Source organism: Leopardus geoffroyi, chromosome C3 (genome assembly GCF_018350155.1).
Source record: "Leopardus geoffroyi isolate Oge1 chromosome C3, O.geoffroyi_Oge1_pat1.0, whole genome shotgun sequence".
Taxonomy (NCBI): domain Eukaryota; kingdom Metazoa; phylum Chordata; class Mammalia; order Carnivora; family Felidae; genus Leopardus; species Leopardus geoffroyi.
In genome coordinates, this window is record NC_059338.1 from 133,089,774 (window position 1) to 133,111,681 (window position 21,908).

At 36.0% G+C, this 21,908-nt stretch overlaps 1 protein-coding gene across 1 annotated transcript in view; it reads right to left on the reverse strand.

Moving 5' to 3' along the window:
* XKR9 (XK related 9) overlaps positions 1-21,908 on the reverse strand; it is a 36,249-nt gene that overhangs the window by 5,450 nt on the left and 8,891 nt on the right. The window contains exon 3 of the mRNA XM_045454950.1: positions 3,065-3,285. Coding sequence (XP_045310906.1) covers positions 3,065-3,285 — 221 coding nt within the window. The remainder of the gene's footprint in view (positions 1-3,064; positions 3,286-21,908) is intronic.

Below are 21,908 nucleotides of genomic sequence, written 5' to 3' on the forward strand. Positions count from 1 at the left end.
CTTCCCAGACTCTGTTCAGATGTATATTAGACCTTCTCATCTCTTCTTCCATGTCTCTTAATATCTCTTACATATTTCCCATCTCTTTGTCTCTGTAAACTATAATCTGGGTAATTTCTTCTGATCTAGCTTTGACTCACTAATTGTCGATACAGTTGTGTCTTATCTGTTAAGTTTTTATTTTCAATTCTTTAAATTTTTTAATTCTCAAAAATTCTGCTCTTTTGTCAAATACACAATTCAGGTTTTTTTTATTTTTTTAATGTTTATTTATTTTTGAGAGAGACAGAGACAAAACATGAACAGGGGAGGGACAAAGACAGAGAGGGACACAGAATCCGAAGCAGGCTCCAGGATCTGAGCTGTCATCATAGAGCCTGACATGGGGCTCAAACCCAAGACTGGGAGATCATGACCTGAGCCGAAGTCAGACACTTAACCGACTGAGCTACCCAGGCACCCCTACACAATTCATTTTTTATAGCTTCCTATTCCATATTTTCAAGTTCATCATTTACCTCTTTCAACATAATAGGATGTATGTCATACATACTTGGTAACCATTCATTTCCAATATCTAAAGCCTTACTACATACATTTTTTCCTATTTCTGCTGATTCTTACTCATGATGCCTTATTCCTTCTGGTGCTATAAATTATTGTAAAACATTCATTCTCCTTGGAAAACTGTGAAAATTATTTGAGGCCTAAGAGAAAGTGAATTCCTCCAGGGAGGATTTATACTTGCTTGTGCTAGACAGGGTCACTATCAGTCTGGGACCACTTTAACCTATATTCATAGGTTATAGGCTGTTATTGGTTTGTTTTGGGGGGGGGGGGGGGGTTTGTCTTGTTTTGTTTTTTGGACTAACCAAAGGTGAGACTTTTGATTGCACAATTGTTACAGTGTGATGTTTACCTTCTCTACTCGGCGCCAGGCAATATTCCTTGCTGTCTCTTCAAAGTAGAGAGGGAGGTAAGTAACTTCACACTTTTATCTTAAGGAGGGTACCTTTTGGAGTACCAGTTTTACAGATTAGAATTTTCTACCAGATGTCCTTCCCTTGTGAGGACTCTGAGTTTTGTCTTCAGTCTTCCACACACTGGAAGCTATTGAAACTGAATCTATTATTTGTAGGTTTGGTTAAAACCTCCAGGTATGCCTTCAAAGTCTTACTTAGCCCTGCTGTGTTCCCACTTTCACATATTTTGGCTTGTGGTATCAGATTGTTTTATGGCTTTAGGAAGGCTTTTGAAAATATTTATCCAATTGTTTTACATATTTTCAGAGAGAGGATTAATTCAAGTAATTTAGCCTTTCATTGGTAGGGTTTATTTAAATAATCTGAGTTTTCCATCTGCTTTCCATCTTCTAAACATTTGTTGATATTTCTAATCTGCTATTCTACCCTGCATTCTCTTTGTCCTTGTGGGTTTATATTGTTTTTACTCCTTTACTCTCCTTTTTAGTATAATTTCAGGAAAGTGCAAAGATAAAGAATATGTTCAGTCTTCTGAAGTACTTCTATATATAACCTGATTATTTTTTACATTTTGAATTATTCTTCATGATTGTCAAAACAATATGTGATTTCTGCAGAATATTTTTAAATTCAGAAAAGTATAAAGAAGGTGAACTAAAATCACTCATAATCCTACTACCCAGAAGCAGCCACAGTTAACATTTTTGCATATTTTCTTCCAGACATTTTTATATAATGATTTCTTTGTATCCTTAAAAGTATGCTGATAGAAAATTTCATAAACTGCTTTTTGCCTAAATTTTATTTTAGAATTACTTTCTTGTCATCAAAAGTTATCTGTAAGTACTATTTCTAGTGGCTATATCATTTGTTATACTAACAGTCTACAATAATTTATTTACTAATTCCACTGTTAGCCAATTAGGTTTCTCATTTTTTGCTATTTTTTACTAACACCTCAACTTCTTACTTCATGAAGAAACTGAAGGATGAGGATAGAACTGTAACATAGAGCTAGCTGTCATTGGAACCCATTGCTAGTCTGGATGCTGTGTACTACTCAAAATCATCAGAAGATCCACCATAATATAGGCTGTAAGTTCTAAATGTTGATCTTCCAGCTTCAGGAACTATATGATATAGAACTTTTAAGCCCAAACCCACAAAGTCTTTGTATCACAAGGAATAAAATGTCTCATAAGTAGGTTCTCTTCAATCTCTTACTATCAAAGTAAAGGTAAAAACATTAAAAAGGGCTGCAGTCTAAAGGTTTATGGGAAACCAGAAACAGGAAGCCTGGGAGAATGAACTGATCTCATGGGTGACTCTACCACAGAAAGAACTCCAGGGAAGATGATAATCTGTTCCTCTGAGATGAATCCATGTCTGCACAGAACAATAGTCATTATTGAAAACTGGGTCTATTATTTAGCAAGCAGTTTTTTTAATATCTAAATTAAATACCTAAAAAGTTTTTTTTTTAATGGAAATACTGAATTCTGGAAATTCCCAGAAGTTACCCTATGAATAAACTTCACACATGCAAAATGATGACTACATAAGATTACTCATTGTAATTTTACAATAGTAAAATATTAGAAACAACCTAAATTAATGTAAATATGGGACTTGTTAAACAACTCATTGTACATACATAATTTGTAATCCTATACAGATAATAAAAATGAATGAGGGAGCTCTTGCTGTACAGATATGGATAGATTTCCAACACATACTGTTAAGTTCAAAAAGCAAAGACAGTTTTTATGTTTACCATTTCTGTAAAAGAAACAATGGGAAAAAAGGATATAGGCTTTTAAAAATTTTTCTGAAAGAATCATCAAAAAATTGACAATAATAGTTTCCTTTCTGGGCAGATGAAGAGAAGGAATGGGAATAAGGGAGAGAGAGACTATGTTTTGATATACTTTTTGATATTTCCACAATGTACTTCTTTTAAAAAAAAGAATAATTCTAAAAAGAAAAAATGTAAGAAAAATTCTAAAACCTGCCAAAGAGCTGTGTAGTTGACACAAGATCTCAGTGTATTCATTTACCATAGGGTGTGAGGAAAAACTTACACTGAGTGAAATTTGCTTGACCATGTTCCAGAAGGGTGTAGAGCTGCAAAACAAGCTGTGGGCAGCCTTCCAGGTAGGTCTCAAACAGCCTGAGCATGCTCAAATCAGTCATTCTATCTATAACTTCTTTATGCTGATCAATTTGTTGTTCCATGAAGTTATCAGTTTTGCTGCTGTATTTGAAAGCCACATGATAACCTTTTTTCAAGGCAAACCAATACCTGTAAACACAAACGTTTATCTCCAGTAATATATTCTTTTTTTTTTAATTTTTTTTAATGTTTATTTTTGAGACAGAGAGAGACAGAGCATGAATGGGGGAGGGGCAGAGAAAGAGGGAGACACAGAATCGGAAGCAGGCTCCAGGCTCTGAGCCATCAGCCCAGAGCCTGATGCGGGTCTCGAACTCACGAACCGTGAGATCGTGACCTGAGCTGAAGTTGGATGCTCAACCGACTGAGCCACCCAGGCGCCCCTCCAGTAATATATTCTTTATAAATGTATGTTAATATACATAATAATTTTGGAAAAGGTAACATGTTTAAGTATAGAATTTTCATACAAACTTTGTCTACTACAAAATTTCTTTCAATTCTGAATGTTTCATAGTGGCTATTTTGAGATTCAGACTCCATAAACTTCAATTGCATGTTTGATTTGTAGTTGTATGCTAGCACACATGCTAAGCATACATGATCTCAATTCATCGTCACAGTAATTATAGGAAATGAGTAGGTATTATTCCATTTTCACAGATGAGAAATCTATGGCTGAGAATGTTAGAGTGATTTACTGAAAGTTACGCAGAGCATAAGAGGCAGACATAGACTCCAAACGTAGATCTTAAGATTCCTAGTCTTAACCACTACTTTCTGAAAGACAAATTGCAATTTTCAATTCATGCGATTTATCTTAAATACAAGACAGATACATGGTTTTATGATAATGTCAAGGTTGAAGATAAGACTGAACCCAGCAAACAATTACTCAATATCTGCAAAGTGCTACGTTCTTTGACCACTACCATCCTAGAAAATATGTAATTTCTCAAAGACTTTTAAAACATTCTTGCTCAAGCTCTTCTTTTTAAAGAATTTTAAAATGAACATGATTTTTCACCATGCAAGTAAAACTAATAACAAAACATATCGAGACACTTATTTAGAAGAAATCTGGAGCTAGCAACAAGGCAACCAGGATTCTAGCCCAAAGCTTATCAAAACTCTTTATCTATTCCTCAGTTTCCTCATATATAAAATAAGGGCAGTGATATACACCTTCTTTCAACCTGCCTCTTCTGTCAATTTTTCCCATTTCAGTAAATGGTACCAACATTTACCATGCTGCTCAGACCAAAAACATGGAAATAATTTCTAACTCCTTTCTTCTTCTCACAACCTAAAAAAATTCCTCACCAGGTTCTCTTGGTTCTTGGTTCTAACTTCAAATATATCCAAATCTAAATACATCATCACTTCCACCGCTTCAATCCTAGTTTAAGCAGCCAACATCTCCAGTCTATATTACTTCAATAGTTTCATAACTGGGCTCTCTGATTCTATTGCTCCCAATGCATTCTATTCCATGGATAGCATCTAGGTTGAACCTGTTAAACATAGTTCTGATGTCACTCTGCTCAAAATGTTCCAATGATTTCCATCAAACTTAGAAAAAAAACAAAGTCTTACCACTTTTTACATAGCCCTTCATAATCTGCCTCACATGCATTACTTCCGCTACCTTTCCATCATATTTTTCTCACACTTTTGGTATTCTCTTCTTGCTATTTTTTCCAATTTAAAGGCTTTATCTTTGCTACCCGCCTCTGCCTGGAACTCTTCTGGGTAAGATGTGGCAGACGCTGCTCCAGGAAGTTCTACACACGTGTGGCACCATCTCCTGTGAACACCCATGGGAGGTCATGCCCGATCTCTACTTCTACAGAGATCTTGAGGAAACTGGAAAAAAGAAGCAGGCTACTGCTGAAAAGGATGTGACCAAAGAGAAATTTTAGGGTGAATGGACTGCTCCAGCTCCTGAGTTCACTGCCACTCAACCTGAAGTCGCAAAATGGTCTCAAAATCTCAGGTGCCCTCAGTGAGGTCAGAGAGGTCTTTTCCTGCTTTCTCCTCTAGGGTTTTGATGGTTTCCTGTCTCACATTCAAGTCCTTTATCCATTTTGAGTTAATTTTTGTGAATGGTGTAAGAAAGTGGTCTAGTTTCATTCTTCTGCATGTTGCTGTCCAGTTCTCCCAGCACCATTTGTTAAAGAGACTGTCTTTTTTCCATTGGATGTTCTTTCCTGCTTTGTCAAAGATTAGTTGGCCATACTTTTGTGGGTCTAGTTCTGGGGTTTCTATTCTATTCCATTGATCTATGTAGACACTCTTTTTTAATAAATTTTTTTAGTGTTTATTTTTTAGAGAGAGAGAGAGAGACATAGCACAAGCAGGGGAGGGGCAGAGAGACAGGGTGACACAGAATCTGAAGCAGGCTCCAGGCTCTGAGCTGTCAGCACAGAGCCTGACACGGGGCTCAAACTCACAAGCCATGAGATCATGACCTGAGCCGAAGTCAGACGCTTAACTGACTGAGCCACACAGCCACCCCACAATAGACACTCTTTAAACATAAATATACAGATAGTTTGAAAGAAAATTAGAAAAAAGTAGTTGGTAGGGTTATATTAATATCTCAGACAAAAGAGACCTCAGATCAAGGATTATTACCAGGGAAAAAGAGGGTCATGTCAAAACGATGTAAGAATAAATTCTTCATGAAGACATCTGTGTGTACCTAATATTGGAGCTTTAAATACCTGAAGCAAAAATTATCAAAAATAAAGGGAGAAAAAGACAAATTCATAATCTTAGTTGAAGATTTTAACATGCATCTCTCAGTAACTGAAAGAAAAAGGCCAAAAGAAAAAATCAATAAGCATACTGAAGATTTTAATAACACTATCAGCCTAAATGCCCTAATTTACATGCATAGAACACTGCACCCAGCAATAGTAAATTATAAATTCGTTTCAAATGCACATGGACTATTCACCAAGTTAGACTATATGCTGAGCCTTAGAAGAAGTCTCAATAAATTTGAGAAGGCTGAATCATACAAAGTATGATTAAATGAGAGATCATCAACAATAAAATATCTAGGAAAATCCCCAAATATTTAGAGTTTGAGGTAAAAGATCCAGATCCTAAAGTTTCATAAATATTGCAACCTAGGAAATTTGAACATTACTAAAGGACATGTCTCTAAAGAGTTTCAGATAGAAAATAAATAAGAAAGAGGGTTCAATTATTTAATGCCCATTTGAGAAACTCTATAAAGAAGGGTGTAGGGATCTGTGGGAAGGAAGAGACTCATCACCCACTGTATTCTGTTTTGTACAATTTGAACTTTTTTTTACAATATATTCAAAAGGAGCAAAAATAAATTCCATATTTTAAATAATTCAAATGTCTTTCATGTATCTATCAAAGGGAAAGTCTCCTTTGACAAAGAAAAAGGTTTTATCACAAATCATACATAAAATGGAAATGCGAAAGGGTCATCTAATTTATATTCTGAAAAGTGAAACATTTTTTTCCACAGACCCCTGAGCAGTAACAGCATACTTACTAACAACAGGCACTTATATCTAATAAATAATTCATGTTGATATTCCTTGTCTTTCATCTACCAACACAAACTCAATTTAGCTATCCTACAAGGAAATGAATCCATAATTCAGTATGTCTCAATTTTTTCTCTACTTAGTCTGGACAAACCCCGGGATAATTTGCCCATTTTTACTGTTTTAATTTTTGCTTATTTCTATTTGTCTCAGTATTCTGCCACTTCTTACACTAACTAAAACACAAAGAAAAAGAAAGACAAAAAGAAGGAAGAGTTTTTGTTTATCTAGCTGGCAGGCATTTTTCACTAAGAGCCAATCTAATTCAACTTTTTCTTTTCTTCTTTTGTTTAATTCTTTGAGCAGGCAAAATACATAATTCAAAAATCAAAAAATACAAAAAGTTATTCACTGAAAAAACTTCTTCCCACTCCTCTGGCCCAACTACTCAGTTTTTACCCTCCCCTATGACCACAAGAATTCACTGTTACTGGTTTCAGGCATACCTTTCTAGAGTTTGTTAATGTATACGCAAGCAAAAACAAGCATATAAGCCTTTCACCACCTTCTTTTACACAGATTGTATCATATCATACTTACTGCCTGCACCTTGTCTTTTCACTTAAAAATATATCTTAGAGGCACCTGGGTGGCTCAGTAGGTTGAGCATCCAACTTTGGCTCAGGTCATGAACTCATAGGTCATGGGTTTGAGCCTCGCGTCGGGCTCTGTGATAATGGCTTGAAGCCTGGAGCCTGCTTCAGATTCTGTGTCTCCCTCTCTTTCTGCCCCTCCCCTGCTCACTCTCTCTCTCTCTCTCTCAACTCTCTCAAAAATAAATAAACATCAAAAAAATTAAAAAATATATATATATATACATATACACATACACACATGTATATCTTAGTCTTCAACAAATGGTGCTGGGAAAACTGGACAGCAACATTCAAAAGAATGAAACTGGACCACTTTGATACACCACACACAAAAGTAAATTCAAAATGGATGAAAGACCTAAATGTGGGACCAGAAACCATAAAAATTCTAGGTGGTAACCTCTTTGACATCAGCCATAGCAACTTCTTTCTAGATATGTCTCCATAGGCAAGGGAAACAAAAGCAAAAATAAACTATTGAGACCTCATTAAAAAAAAAAAAGCTTCTGCACAGTGAAGAAACCAATCAACAAAACTAAAAGGCAACCTACAGAATGGGAGAAGATATTTGCAAATGACATATCTGATAAAGGGTTAGTAACCAAAACATATAAAGAACTTATCAAAATCAACATGCCAAAAAACAAATAATCCAGTTAAAAAATGGGCAGAAGACATGAAAAAACATTTTTTCCAAAGAAAATGTACAGATGGCTAACAGACACATGAAAAGATGCTCCACATCACTCATCATCAGGAAAATACAAATCAAAACCACAATGAGATACCACCTCACACCTGTCAGAATGGCTCACATTAACAACTCAGGCAACAACAGATGTTGGTGAGGATGCAGAGAAGAGGATTTCTTTTGCACTGCTGGTGGGAAGGCAAACTGGTGCGGCCACTCTGGAAAACAGTATGGAGGTTCCTCAAAAAGTTAAAAATGGAACTACCCTATGATCCATTAGTTGCACTGCTAGGTATTTACCCAAATGATACAAAATACTGATTTGAAGGGATACATGCACCCCAATGTTTATAGCAGCATTATTAACAACAGCCAAACAATGGAAAGAGCCCAAAAGTCCACTGACTGATGAATGGATAAAAAAAAATGTGGTGTGTGTCTGGGGTGTGACACACACAGACACACACACACACACACACAATGGGATATTACAAAGCCACAAAAACAATGAAAACTTGCCATTTGCAATGACATGGATGGAGAGGATTACACTTACCTAGAGAGTATTATGCTAAGTGAAATGAGTTAGAGAAAGACAAATATCATATGATTTCACTCATGTAGAATTTAAAAAACAAAACAAATAAACATATGAGGGGAAAAAAAGAGACGCAAACCAAGAAACAAACTATTAACTATAGGGAACAAAGTGATGGTTACTGGAGGCAAGGTGGGAGGGGGGGCATGGGTTAAATAGGTGATGGGTATTAAGGAGGGCACTTGTAATGAGCACCAAGTGATGTAGGTGAGTGATTAGTCACTAAATTCTACACCTGAAACTAGTATTACACTGTATGTTAACTAGATGGAATTTAAATAAAAACTCAGAAAAAATACATCTTGGAGATCTTTTCATTTCAGTACATAAAGTACTTAACATTCTTTGTAATAGCTATGAAGTACCCCATTGCCTTGGATATACCATAAACTCTCCCAACAGACATTTATTGAAACTGTTTCTATCATTCGCCTTTTACGAAAAAAAAAAAAAAAAAGCTATGACTGAAAATTGTGTTCATATGTGTCATTTTACATGTATGCAGGTATGATAAATTCCCAGAAGAGGAACATCTGGCCAAAAGGTATATATATACACTTGAAATATAATCAAATTGCCTTCACAGAGATTGTACCAATCCATCCTCCCATCAACGAAATATGAGAGTACCTGTTTTCCCATGCCTTTCCAAGAAAGTATATTATCACTTGGATTTTTGCCAATCTGGTAAGTGACAAACATCTCAGTGAACTTTTAGTTGGCATTTTTTAAATTATGAACAAGGCACAGCACCTTTCACATAATTTAAGAGCCACCTGAATTTCCTTTTTTTATGAAGTATCTTATTCTTTTCACATTTTTCTATTGGAAATTCCCATTTTATGCAGGCAACATAATGGCAATAAATTCATATCTTTCAGTACTCACTCTAAATGTCAATGGACTAAATGCCCCAATCAAAAGACACAGGATAACAGAATGTATAAGAAAACAAGATCCATCTATATGCTGTTTATAAGAGACCAATTTTAAACCTAAACAAACCTGCAGATTGAATGTAAGGGGATGGAGAACCATCTATCATGCTAATGGTTGCCAAAAGAAAGCTGGAGTAGCAACACTTATATCAGACAACCTAGATTTTTAAATAAATATTGTAACAAGAGATGAAAAAGGGCATTATATCATAATTAAGGGGTCTATCAAGAGGATCTAACAACTGTAAACATTTATGCTCCAAACATGAAAGCCCTCAAATATATAAATCAATTAATCACAAACATATAGAAATTCATTAATAATACTATAATAGTAGGGAAATTCAACACCCTACTCACAGTAATGGACAGATCATCTAAACAGAAAATCAACAAGGAAACAATGGCTTTGAATGACTGGACTGGATGGATTTAACAGATATATACAGAACATTTCATCCTAAAGCAGAATACATAGTCTTCTCCAGTGCACATGGAACATTCTCCAGAACAGATCATATACTAGGACACAAATCAGCCCTCAAAAGTACAAAAAGATCAAGATCATACTGTGCATATTTTCAGACCACAATGCTATGAAACTCAAAATCAACCAAAAGAAAAAATCTGGAAAGATAACAAATACTTGGAGACTAAAGAACATCCTACTAAAGAATGAATGGGCTAAGACGTTAAAGAGGAAATTAAAAGTACATGGAAGCCAATGAATATGATAACACCACAGCCCAAAACCTCAGGGACACAGCAAAGGCAGTCATAAGAGGGAAGTGTATAGCAATCCAGGCCCTCCTAAAGAAGGAAGAATGATCTCACACACACAACCTAACCTTACACCTTAAAGAGCTGGAAAAAGAACAGCAAATAAACCCCAAAACCAACAGAAGACAGGAAATACTAAAGATTAGAGCAGAAATTGATGCTAGTGAAACCAAAAAAGCAGTAGAACAGATTAATGAAACCAGGAGCTGGTTCTTTGAAAGAACTAACAAAATTGATAAACCCCTAGCCAGTTTGATAAAAAAAAAAAAGGGAAATGACCCGAATAAATAAAATAAAAAATGAAAGAGGAGAGATCACAACCAACACTGCAGAAACACAATAAGAGAATATTAAGAGCAATTATATGCCAATAAATTGAGCAATCTGGAAGAAATGGACAAATTCCTAGAAACATATATATTACCAAAACTGAAACAGGAAGAAATAGAGAATTTGAACAGACCAATAACCAGTAAAGAAACTGAATTAGTAATCAAAATATCCCAAAAAACAAGAGTCCAGGGCTGGATGGCTTTCCACGGGAATTCTACCAAACATTTAAACAAGAGTTAACTCCTATTCTTTTGAAGCTCTTCCAAAAAATAATGGAAGGAATATAATAATGGAAGGACAATAATGGAAGGAAAACTTCCAAACTCATTCTACGAGGCCAGCATTAACTTAGTCCCAAAACCAGACAAAGACCCCACTGAAAAGGAGAACTACAGACCAATTTCCCTGATGAACATGGATGCAAAAATTCCCAACAAGATACTAGCCAACCAGATCCTACAATGTATTAAAAGAATTATTCACCATGATCAAGTGGGATTTACAGCTGGGATGCAGGGCTGATTCAATACCCACAAAACAATCAATATGATACATCACATCAATAAAATAAAGGACATGTACCACATGATCCTCTCAATAGATGCAGAGAAAGCACTTGACAAAACACAGCATCCTTTCCTAATAAAAACCCTCAAGAAAGTAGGGATAAAATTATCATACCTCAAGATCATGAAAGTCATATATGAAAAACCCACCGCTAATATCATCTTCAATGGGGAAAAACTGAGAGCCTTCCCCTTGAGGCCAGGAACATAACAGGGATGTCAACTCTTGCCACTGTTATTCTACATAGTATTGGAAATCCTAGCCTCAGCAATCAGACAACACAAAGGAATAAAAGTCATCAAAAACGACAAGGAGGAAGTCAAACTTTCACTCTTTGCAGACGACATGAAACTCTATGTGGAAAACCCAAAAGATTCCACCAAAAAACTGCTAGAACTGATGCATGAATTCAGCAAAGTTGCAGGATATAAAATCAATGCACAGAAATTGATTGCATTTCTATACACCAATAATGAAGCAGCAGAAAGGGAAATCAAGGAATTGATCCCATTTACAATTGCACCAAAAACCATAAAATACCGAGGAATAAACCTAACCAAAAAGGCAAAAAACCTATAAATTGAAAACTATAGAAAGCTTATGAAAGAAACTGAAGAGGACACAAAAAAAATGGAAAAAGATTCCATACTCCTGGATAGGAAGAACAAACGTCATTAAAATGTCAAAACTACCCAAAGCAATCTACATATTCAATGCAATCCCTATCAAAATAACACCAGCATTCTTCACATTCTTCACAGAGCTAGAACAATCCTGAAATTTGTATGGAAACACAAAAGACCTTGAATAGCCAAAGCAATCCTGAAAAAGAAAATCAAAGCTGGAGGCATCATAACTCCATACGTCAAGCTTATCACAAAGCTGTAATCATCAAGATAGTATGGTACTGGCACAAAAACAGACACTCAGGTCAATGGAACAGAACAGAGAACCCAGAAATGGACCCACAAACGTATGGCCAACTAATCTTTGACAAAGCAGGAAAGAATATCCAATGGAATAAAGACAGTCTCTTCAGCAAGTGGTGCTGGGAAAACTGGACAGCGACATGCAGAAAAATGAACCTGGACCACTTTCTTATACCATACGCAAAAATAAACTCAAATGGATGAAAGACCTAAATGTAAGACAGGAAGCCATCAAAATCCTCAAGGAGAAAGCAGGCAAAAACCTCTTTGACCTCGGCCACAGCAACTTCTTACTCAACACGTCTCCAGAGGCAAGGGAAACAAAAGCAAAAATGAACTACTGGGACCTCATCAAAATAAAAAGCTTCTGCACAGTGAAGGAAACAAGCAGCAAAACTAAAAGGCAACTGACGGAATGGGAAAGGATACTGGCAAACAACATATCAGATAAAGGGTTAGTATCCAAAATCTATAAAGAACTTCTCAAACTCAACACTCAAAAAAAAAAAAAAAATGATCCAGTGAAGAAATGGGCAAAAGACATGAATAGACACTTCTCCAAAGAAGACATCCAGATGGCCAACCAACACATGAAAAATACTCAACATCATTCATCATCAGGGAAATACAAATTAAAACTACAATGAGATACCACCTCACACCTGTCAGAATGGCTAGCATTAACAACTCAGGCAACAACAGATGTTGGCGAGGATGTGGAAAATGAAGATCTCTTTTGCACTGCTGGTAGGAATGCAAACTGATCTAGCCACTCTAGAAAACAATATGGAAGTCCCTCAAAAAACTAAAAATAGAACTACCCTACAACCCAGCAATTGCACTACTAGGTATTTATCTAAGGGATAGAGGTGTGCTGTTTCAAAGAGGCACATGCATCCCAATGTTTATAACAGTGCTATCGACAATAGCCAAAGTAAGGAAAGAGCCCAAATGTCCACTGACGAATGAATGGATAAAGAAGATGTGGCATATGTATATATATATATATGTGTGTATATATACATATATATATATACGTATATATACACACACACATACATACATACATACATACATACATACATACATATAGTGGAGTATTACTCAGCAATCAAAAAGAATGAAATCTTGCCATTTGCAACTATGTGCAATTAGTCAGAGAAAGACAAATACCATATGACTTCGTTCACATGAGGACTTTAAGAGACAAAATAGATGAACGTAAGGGAAGGGAAGGAAAAATATTATAAAAACAGGGAGGGGGACAAAACATAAGAGACTCTTAAATATAGAGAACAAACAGAGGGTTGCTGGAGGGGTTATGGGCTAAATGGGTAAGGGGCATCAAGGAATGTACTCCTGAAATCATTGTTGCACTATATGCTAACTAACTTGGATGTAATTTTAAAAAATGAAAAAAATGAATAAAAAAAAAGAAAATTCCCATTTTCTTATTCTATTTCTATTATATTTTTCTTTTACTTTTTACTTCACAAGCTCTTTAAATATTAGAAGACTAGGACGCCTGGGTGGCTCAGTTGGTTGAGCGACCGACTTCGGCTCAGGTCATGATCTCACAGTGTGTGAGTTCGAGCCCTGCATTAGGCTCTGTGCTGACATCTCACAGCCTGGAGCCTGCTTCAGATTCTGTGTCTCCCTCTCTCTGCCTCTTTCCCGCTCATGTTCTGTCTCTGTCTCTCAAAAATGAATAAACGTTAAAAAAAATTTTTTTTTAATATTAGAAGACTAGCGCTTTGTCTGTTATAAGCTGCAAATATTTTTCTTCCCTGTTAATGTTGCCTTTTCTTCTTGCTTTGCTTTTGTTTTTGTTGACTTGGGGAATTTTTGTTTTTGTTTATTGACATGTATTTTTATAGGTCAAACCTATAATTTTATGGCTTATGGGTGAGTTATGGTTAGAAAGTTCTGACTCCAAGGCTATAAAGAAATTCTCCCATGTTTTCTTATAGCACCTTTTTTTTTTTTTTGCTTTTTTACATTAACTATTTATTCAATTGGAATCTATCCTGGTGTTTGATAACTTAGCTAGAATATAATCCATAACATGCAATCTTAAATTATCCCTACTCTAAAGTTAATCAAAACTTTACTGTTCTAATGCTGCATATACTTGCTATTGTTTCCTCTTCTAGTCTGGTATATTTCTACAATCTGTGGTCTTTACATGGCATACAGACAAAAACACCTCTTTCCTTATCCTTGTGATTTGGATTTGGAGGGGTAGGGAGTAGTGCTACCCTGGAAACAAAAGTCTTCCAATTTATCCTTTCATATGTTCTTCTGTCTAGCAGGAATTAGAACACATATTTTCTCACATAAAAGACTGGGAGGCTGAAGACATAAACCGCAACATTTTAAAATTCTCCCAATACCAACCTGTATGTTTCTATCAAGCTACTTCTAAAGAGTTCACCTTTATCACTGAACAAGCTAAACCCTTTTCAAGACCATGTGCCATGCTAGGTTATGGGCTAAGCCTGACTTTTATATGAAGGTCCAGTCTAATTATAATTCACATATGCTTTTTTCCCCCAAATGGCTACCCAGTTCTCCCAACACACCTAACGACAAAGCAAGAAATCATTAAGAATGTAGAATTTCTATGTGATACTATCAACTACATTTACTAAATTTCATTTATAGAATACTACAACTGACAACAACAGAACACATAATGTTTCAAGTACACATGAAATCATAACGATGGACCATATGTAGGACAGTAAAACAAACCAAAATAAATTTCAAAAGATTCAAATGTCAAAAGCATGTTAGCTGATAATAATGGAATTAATTAGAAATCAATATTAAAATATCTACAGAACACCTGAATACCTGAAAAATTCTTTAAATACAGCCTAACATTTGGGTAAAAGATGAAGTCACATGGAAAGCAAACAGTTTTTGAACTGATTGATAATAAAAGCACAAACTATCAAAATGTCTGGAAAACAGCTAATTCAAAGGTTTGGAAAATCTTTATAGCTTAAATACTTTTATTAGAAAAAAGAAAGGGTTAATAGTAATGATATACGTTTTCATAGAAATGAACTACAAAAAGAGCGGGAAAAAAGCCCTAAACACATAGAAAGAAGACAACAATAAAGATAAAAGCAAAAATCAATAAAATAAGTAAGAGACAAACATAGAAAAAACAAAGTCAAAATCTGGTTCTTTAAAAAGACATTAGACACTGATAAACTTCAAACAAGACTGCTGTGGGGTGGGGAGAGGTAAAGAACACAAAATGCCAATATCAGGAATAGAAAAGGTGACAGCACTAAAGAGCCTATAGAGAGCAAAACTACAATAAGGGAATATTAGGAGCAAGTTTACACCAATAAACTGAACAACTCTGATGAAACAGAAAAATTTCCTGAAAAACACAACTTACTAACACTGACAAACGGTCAAACAGAAAATCTGAATGAATCTAATTGTTCTAAAAAATCTACACACATTAACTCCATCCAATACATTTTTTCAAACATTTATGGAAGAAATAGCACCAGTCTTTTTTTTTTTTAATTTTTTTTTTCAACGTTTATTTATTTTTGGGACAGAGAGAGACAGAGCATGAACGAGGGAGGGGCAGAGAGAGAGGGAGACACAGAATCGGAAACAGGCTCCAGGCTCTGAGCCATCAGCCCAGAGCCTGACATGGGGCTCGAACTCATGGACCGCGAGATCGTGACCTGGCTGAAGTCGGACGCTTAACCGACTGCGCCACCCAGGCACCCCTGCACCAGTCTTATACTAACTCCTTCAGAAAATAAACAAAGAAGGAACACTTTCCAACTTGGGTTATGAGGCTAGCATAAAACTATCTACAACCTGCCAGTGAGGGGTGCCTGGTTGGCTCAGTTAAGCATCTCCTGATTTTGGCTTAGGTCAGGAGATCCAGCCCTGAGTCCAGCTCTGCACTGACAGCATGGAACCTGCTTAGAATTCTCTCTCTCCTCCTCTCTCTGCCCCTCCCATCCTCCTTCCCTCCCTCTCTCTAAGTAAATAAACATTTTTTTAACTAAATAACAAAAAATAAAATCCGCCAATGACATTAAAGGAAAATTGTAGGGCACCTGGGGGGCTCAGTCACTTAAGTATCTGACTCTTGATTTTTGGTTCAGGTCATGATCTCACAGTTGTAAGATCAAGTCCTGAATCAGATTCTTTCTCACCCTCCTCCCTCTGCCCCACTGGCACACATGTGCACACTCTCTCTCCCCCACCCCCCACCAAAAAAGAAAAAGAAAATTGTAAAACAATTTGTTGTAAAACAAATATCCCTTATGAGCATGGACACAAAAACGCTTGATGAAATATTTGCAAATGAAATTCAGCAATGTATTAAAAACATCAAGATCGATTAGGGTCTGTCCCAGGAATGCAAAGTTGGTTTAATAGCCTTAAATCCATCAATGAAAAACGAATTAATGAAAAACCATATGATCTCAACAGGTACAAAAAAATATTTGACAAAATTAAACATCAATCCATAAAAATAAATCTCTCAAGATTATTAAAAGAGAATGAAATCTCTTTAATCTGATAAAGGGCAGCTATGAAAACCTTACAGCTAACACCAAACTTAATGGCAAAACATGCAACACTTTATCCCTGAGATCAGAAACAAACCAAGAATGTCACTGTCATCACTTCTATTCAGTATTTTACTGGAAGACCTAGACAGAGAATGATGCAATACAAAAGATAAATAAAAGGAATAAGCATTTTTAAAAAGGAAATCAAACTATTCCTATTTGTAAATGACATGATGATTAACACAGAAAATACCAAGAAACCAAACAAACAAAAAATAGACTATGTGAGTTCAGCAAGTTCTCAGGAGATTAAGTTAAAAAAAAGATCAGTTGTATTTCTACTCAGTGGAAACAAATAATTGCAAAATGACATTTTAAAGACAATGCCAATTATAATAGCTGGAAAACTGATTCAAATTTATGTAGAAATACAAAGGCCCTAAAATAGACAAAACAATTTTGAAAAAAAACATAATGAATATATGACTTCAAGACCCAACTATATGTTGTCTAGAAGAAACCCAGTTTTGACATAAAGACACATACAGATTAAAAGTAAAGATATGTCAAGAGAATGAGAAGACATGCTAAAGATTGGGAGAAAATAATTGTAAAATACATATGATAAACAACTGTTATTTAAAATATATAAGGAACTCTTAAAGCTCAACAATAAAAAAATGACCTGATGAAAAAAAATGGGCAAAAACCTGAATAGATACCTCACCTGAGAAGATACATAGATAGCAAGCAAGCATATGAGAACATGCTCCATATCATATGTTATTAGGTAAATGCAAGTTAAAATGAGGTACCACTACCCACCTATTAGAACGGCCAAAATCCAGAATACTGACATCAAATACTGGCAAGAATGTGGAGCAATACAAACTTTCAATCACTGCTGGTGGGAACAGAAAATGGTACAGCCACTTTGGGAAATAGTCTGGCATTTTCTTACCAAATTAAACATACTTAGAGCACCTGGGTGGCTCAGTCAGCTGAGCGTCTGACTCTTGATCTCAGCTAAGGTCATGATCTCACAGTTTTTGAGTTTAAGACCCATGTCAGGCTCTGCACTGATAACATGGAACCTGCATAGGATTTTGTCTCTTCCTCTCTCTGCCCCTCCCCCACTCATTTTTTTCTCTCTCTCAAAATAAATAAACTTTAAACACACACACACACACACACACACACACACACACACTCTGTTAAAAAAAAAAAAAAAAACTTACTCTTACCATATGATCCAGCAATACATACCAGTTCCTTGGTATGTATCAAATTAGTGAAGATTTATGTCCATACAAAGCCTATACATGAATACTCACAGTAACTTTATTCATAATTCCCAAAACTTGGAAACAACTAAGATATCCTTCCTTGGGCAAATGGATAAATAATCTGTGATACATTCAGACAAAGGAATATAATTTAGTGCTAAAAGAAATGAAGAGATACAAAAGAATGTTAAATGCCTATTGCTAAGGGAAGGAAGCCAATCTGAAAGGCTACATACTTCATGATTCTAACTGTATAATGTTCTGGGAAAGAACTGGAAGACAGTAAATAGATCAGTAGTTGCCAGGGGTTAGGGAGGCAGTAGGGATGACAGAGCCCAGAGGATTTTTAGGGCAGTGAAACTATTACATATGATACTATATGGTGGATACGTGTCATTATACATTTGTCAAAACCCACAGAATGTACAACACCAATAAACTCCAGTGTAAACTATGGACTTTGGGTGAGGATAATGTGTTAATATAAATTCATCAATTGTAACAAATGTAACATTCTGGTAAGGAATGTTGCTACTATAGAAAGCTGTTGATGGGGGATTAGGGGATATATGAGAACTTTACTTTCTACTCAATTTTTCTTTGAACCTAAAACTGCTCTAAAAAAATAAAGTCTACTCTAAAGGAGTGAAAAGCATACATGACATAAAGAAGTATTATAAAGCTACGGTAATCAAGACAATATGGTTTCTTTCGAAATGGCATGCTTCCCTATGTAAAAAATTCCTAAAAAAATTCCTAAGGAGTCTACAAAAGAGTTACTGTAACTAGTAAATGTCTACAAAAAAAAGCTATTAGAACTAATAAGTGACCCTATCAAAGTCATAGGATAGAAGATCATTATAAAAAACAAGAATGATGGATAAAAATCATGATCATCTCAAGAGATGCAGAAAAACATCCGACAAAGCACAACATCCATTCATGATAAAAACTCTAACAAATTGGGCTTGGAGGGAACATACCTCAACATAATAAAAACCATGTATGACAAACCCAAAGCCAATATCATACTCATTGGTGAAAACCTGTGAGCTTTCGTCTAAGATTAGGAACAAGACAAGATGTCCACTCTCATTACTTTTATTCAACCTATTACTAGAAGTCCTAGCCACACCAAAAAAGGAAATAAAAGGCATCCAGATTGGTAAGAAAAAAGTTAAACTGTCACTATTTGTAGATGACATGATACTATATATAAAAACCCTAAAGACTCCACCAGAAAACTATTCGAATTAATAAACGAATTCTGTAAAGTTGCAGGATACAAAATCAACATACAGAAATGTGTTGTGTTTCTACACACAAACAACTAACTGGCAGAAAGAAAGAAAAATCCCATTTACAAATGCATCAAAAAGAATAAAATTCCTAGGGGGGGTGCCTGGGTGGCTCAGTAGGTTGAGCATCCGACTTCAGCTCAGGTCATGATCTCGCAGTTCGTGAGTTCAAGCCCCACGTTGGGTTCTGTGCTGACAGCTCAGAGCCTGGAGCCTGCTTTGGATTCTGTGTCTCCCTCTCTCTGCCCCTTCCCTGCTCATGCTCTGTCTCTCTCTGTCTCTCAAAAATGAATAAACATTAAAAAAAAATAAAAAAGAATAAAATACCTAGGAATAAATTTAGCCAAGGAAGTGAATTTAACCTGTACACTAAAAACTGTAAGACACTGAAGAAAACACAACAAGTGAGAAAATATACCATGCTTGTGGATTGGAAAAACAAATATTGTCAAAATGTTCATATTACTCTAGTAATCTAAAGATCCAACACAAAATACCCTATAAAATACCAACAGTACTTTTCACAAAACTAAAATGAATAATCCTAAAATTGTATGGAAACACAAAAGATCCTGAAAAACCAAAGCAATCTTAAGAAAGAACAAAGCTGGAGGTATCATAATCCCAGATCTCAAACTATACTGCAAAACTATAGTAATCAAAACAGTATGGTATTGGGGCACCCGGGTGGCTCTTGTCGGTTAAGCCTCTGAGTTCAGCTCAGGTCATGATCTCATAGTTCATGAGTCTAAGCCCCACATCAGGCTCTCTGCTGTCAGCACAGAGCCCGTTTTCAGATCCTCTGCCCCCCTCTCTCTCTGCCTTTATCCCACTCATGCTTTCTCTCTCAAAAATAAACATTTTTTAAAAATACAGTATGGTATTGGCACCAAAAAAAAAAAGACACATAAATCGACGAATAGAATAATGTCCAGCAATAAACCCATGCTTGTATGTCAATCCACAAAAACTAAGCAGGAATATACAATGGGAAAAAGACAGTCTCCTTAATAAATGGTGCTGTGATGGGGCGCCTGGGTGGCGCAGTCGGTTGAGCGTCCGACTTCAGCCAGGTCACGATCTCGCGGTCCGTGAGTTCGAGCCCCGCGTCAGGCTCTGGGCTGATGGCTCAGAGCCTGGAGCCTGTTTCCGATTCTGTGTCTCCCTCTCTCTCTGCCCCTCCCCCATTCATGCTCTGTCTCTCTCTGTCCCAAAAATAAATAAACGTTGAAAAAAAAAAAAATTTAAAAAAAAATAAATGGTGCTGTGAAAACTGTACAGCTACAAGCAAAAGAATGAAACGGACCACTTTTTAACACAACAATAAACTCAAAATGGTTTAAAGACCCAAATGTAATACCTAAAACCATAAAACTTTTAAAGGAAAACACAAGCAGTAAACTCTTGACATCAGCCTTAGCCACATTTTTCTGGATATGTCTCCACAGGCAAAGGAAACAAAAGCAAAAATAAACTACTGGGACTGCATCAAACTAAAAAGATTTTACAAAACAAAGGAAACCATCAACAACAAAAAAAAGGTAACCTATCATATTTGCAAATGATATCTCTGACAAGGGGTTAATATTCAAAATATGTAAAGAACTCATACAACTCAACACCAAAAACCCACAATGATCTGATAAAAAAATCGGCAGACAACCTGAAGAGATATTTTTTCCAAAAAAGACATACAGACACATGAAAACATGCTCGACATCACCAATTATCAGGGAAATCAAATCAAAACCCACAATGAGATATCACCTCACACCAATCAGAATGGCTAGTATCAAAAAGACATAAAATAAGTGTTGGCAAGGAGGTAGAGAAAAGCAAACCCTCATGCATTATTGGTGGGAATATACATTGGTACATCCACTATGGAAAACAACATAGTTTCCTCAAAAAATTAAAAATAGAAATCCTATACAATCCAATAACTTCACTTCCACATTTACCCCCCCACAAATACTGATTCAAAAAGATATGTGCACTCCTATGTGTACTTCAGCATAATTTACAATAACCAAGATACGGAAGCAACCAAAGTATCTATCAATAGATGAATGGATAAGGATGATGTAGTATATTCACAACAGAGTATTTTTTTAATGTTTATTTATTTTGAGAGAGAGTGCATGTGCACGTGTGCAGAAGTGGGGAAGGGGCAGAGAGGGAGAGAGAGAATACCAAGCAGGCTCCATGCTCTCAGTGCAGAGCCCAACACAGGGCTCCATCTCACGAACCGTGAGTCATGACCTAAGGCAAAATCAGGAGTCTGGCAGTTAACCGACTGAACCACCCAGGCACTCCCACAATGGAGTATTACTCAGCCATAAAAGAATGAGCTCTTGCCATTTGCAACAACATGGATGGACCTTGAAGGCATTATGCTGAGTGAAATAAGTCAGAGAAAGACAAATATCATATGATTTCACTTATCTGTGGAATCTAAAAATCAAAACAAGACAAACAGACTCATAAATACAGACTGGCAGTTACCAGAAGCAGGGAATGAGAGGATAAGCAAAATAGGTGAAGAGGTGAAGGGGAGTAAGAGGTACAAACCTCCAGTTAT